The sequence below is a fragment of the Cebus imitator genome, unplaced genomic scaffold (genome assembly GCF_001604975.1).
Source record: "Cebus imitator isolate Cc_AM_T3 unplaced genomic scaffold, Cebus_imitator-1.0 Scaffold24, whole genome shotgun sequence".
NCBI lineage: Eukaryota > Metazoa > Chordata > Mammalia > Primates > Cebidae > Cebus > Cebus imitator.
The window spans coordinates 10,484,345-10,486,607 of NW_016107339.1; the positions used below are offsets into that span (position 1 = coordinate 10,484,345).

Consider the following 2,263-nt stretch of genomic DNA (forward strand, 5'->3'; position numbering starts at 1 on the left):
AAAAAAAAAAAAAAAGGAAATAAAAAGGAAAAAAATTATCTGGGCATGGTGGCACACACCTATAGTCCCAGTTACTTGGGAGGCTGACATGGAGGATCCCTTGAGCCCAGGGGCTTGAGGCTGTAGTACTCTGTGATCGAGCCACTGCACTCCAGCCTGGATGACAGAGTGACACCGTGCCTCAAATTATTAAATTAAATAAAAAAGAAAGTACTTTGCACAGTTTCTGGAACATAGGAAGTGCTCCGTAAATCCTACCTGTTTTATTAGATGACACCTGGAACTTTTGTGACTAAAGGGAAGGAATTCAGCCTGAGAGCTGCTGGCTCTGGCCCTACCTGAGGGCTGCCCGACCTCCAGGCTTCCGTTTCTGATCACCAATAAATCCCCTCCTCACCTAGACCAATTTGGGTTGGGTTTTCAGATATTTTGCAACAGAAGAGTCCTCACTGCTACCCAATGATCATTATGTGACCTAGGGCAAGTCACGTGGCTTCTCTGGGCCTCAGTTTCTTTGTCCATGCAGTGGAGCCGACGATGCCTGAGAGAGCGGAGGCATGGAGGCACAGGTCCCCTTCCCCCACAGGCATTTTCACATTTCTGCAGCACACATTCCCACCAGCTCTCTATGACCTCTACCCTTTTGCTCCCCTCCACCCGCCCGGCAGAACATTCAGATACCTCCACTTAGTCTCTCCCTACACACACCCCTCCGCAGACACCCCAGCATACACACTCCAGGCACATTCCTCAATCTGGCCTCTTCCACACAGCCCTCCAGCCCCTGCTCTCCCACACCCTCCCTGTGCCATTCCCTTCCTGCATTTCTACCCTGAGCTCCGGACAGGGCCAAACCCCATGAGAAGCTCATTCATGCCTCCAGTCTCCCCTTTTGCCTGCCCCCTAGATTGATACAATCCCCACCAGGTCCCCTCGCCCAGAAAGTACAGACAGAGGCCAGGGCCAGGAAGTGACTTTAATGTCTCAGGAGCTGGATTTGGAACAAGTTGGTGGTGCCCAGGGCCTCCGGCCCCAAGGGAGCAGTGACCAGCCTGCATCTTCCTCTAAATCATATGGCACCGGCGGGAACACATCAAGTCCTCGGATGTGCACCTCAAGCCCACTCGGCAAGGGCAGATGATGTTGATGGCTCCCTTGGTCTGCAGGGCGTGGGTATGAGAACTGGGTGTCACCAGGATGCAGGAAGGATGGGGACTTCAACTTCTCAGGGACCAGAACCAAGATTACCAGGGCTGGAGTAAGACAGGCCTGCGCTGTTTCTACAGCTTATAACTGCGTGACCTTCAGTAAGTCAATGAGCCTCTCCAGCTCAGTTTCCTCATCTGTCAAATGGGGACAGTAACAATAACCTACCTCATAGGGTTGTTATGAGGACTAAATGAGATAAAGCAGATCAAGTGGCCGTAATAACAAGACCCTCTAGGCCGGGCGTGGTGGCTCACACCTGTAATCCCAGCACTTTGGGAGACTGAGGCAGGTGGATCACCTGAGGTCAGGATTTCAAGACCAGCCTGGCCAACGTGGTAAAACTCCATCTCTACTAAGAATAAAAAAATAGCTGGGCGTGGTGGTGCATGCCTGTAATCGCAGCTACTCCACAGGCTGAGGCAGAGGAATCGCTTGAATCTGGGAGGCAGAGGTTGCAGTGAGCCAAGATCACGCCATTGCACTCCAGCCTGGGCAACAAGAGCAAAACTCCATCTCAAAACAACAAAACCCTTTAGCCACTTCAGCTGTAGGCCACAGCAGGGCCCTGCTGCTTCCTTAGGGCATTGGCAACTACCCACACAGGGACACGGAGGCTGGGCCCATGGTTAGGTCCATCCACCCCAGAAAGGTTTGGGCCCAGGGCCAGGAGAGAAGGAACAGGGGATACTGAGCATTCTGCTCCCTGCATTCCTAGCAGTGAGTGATGACCTTGCTGCACTGCACACTGTCCTTGCCAGGACCACGTAATCTTCCCAACAGCCTGGTGAGGTAGGTACTTTAGCCTCTCCTTGTAGATGAGGAAACTAAGGCTCAGAGAGCCATGGTGGCCTGCCTGCGTTTGCAAAAGTAGGGTGTCGAAAGTCAGGATTTAAACTCAGGTCCAACTCCAAAGCTGTGGTCCTGCTCTTCTCAAGAAATCATGTCGGCCGGGTGCGGTGGCTCACGCCTGTAATCCCAGCACTTTGGGAGGCCAAGTCAAGCAGATCACCTGAGGTTGGGAGTTCAAGACCAGCCTGAATAACATGGAGAAACC

General features: G+C 52.6%; 1 protein-coding gene across 2 annotated transcripts in view; it reads right to left on the reverse strand.

Annotated features, from left to right (window-relative positions):
* Positions 1 to 964: 964 nt before the first annotated feature.
* Positions 965 to 2,263, reverse strand: part of CLPSL2 (colipase like 2) — a 3,617-nt gene continuing 2,318 nt past the window's right edge. The window contains exon 3 of one of the 2 annotated variants that reach the window (XM_017522453.2): positions 965 to 1,160. In XM_017522453.2, coding sequence (XP_017377942.1) covers positions 1,065 to 1,160 — 96 coding nt within the window. In that variant the 3' untranslated portion in view covers positions 965 to 1,064. The remainder of the gene's footprint in view (positions 1,161 to 2,263) is intronic. The other variant, XM_037736415.1, reaches the window with a different exon arrangement.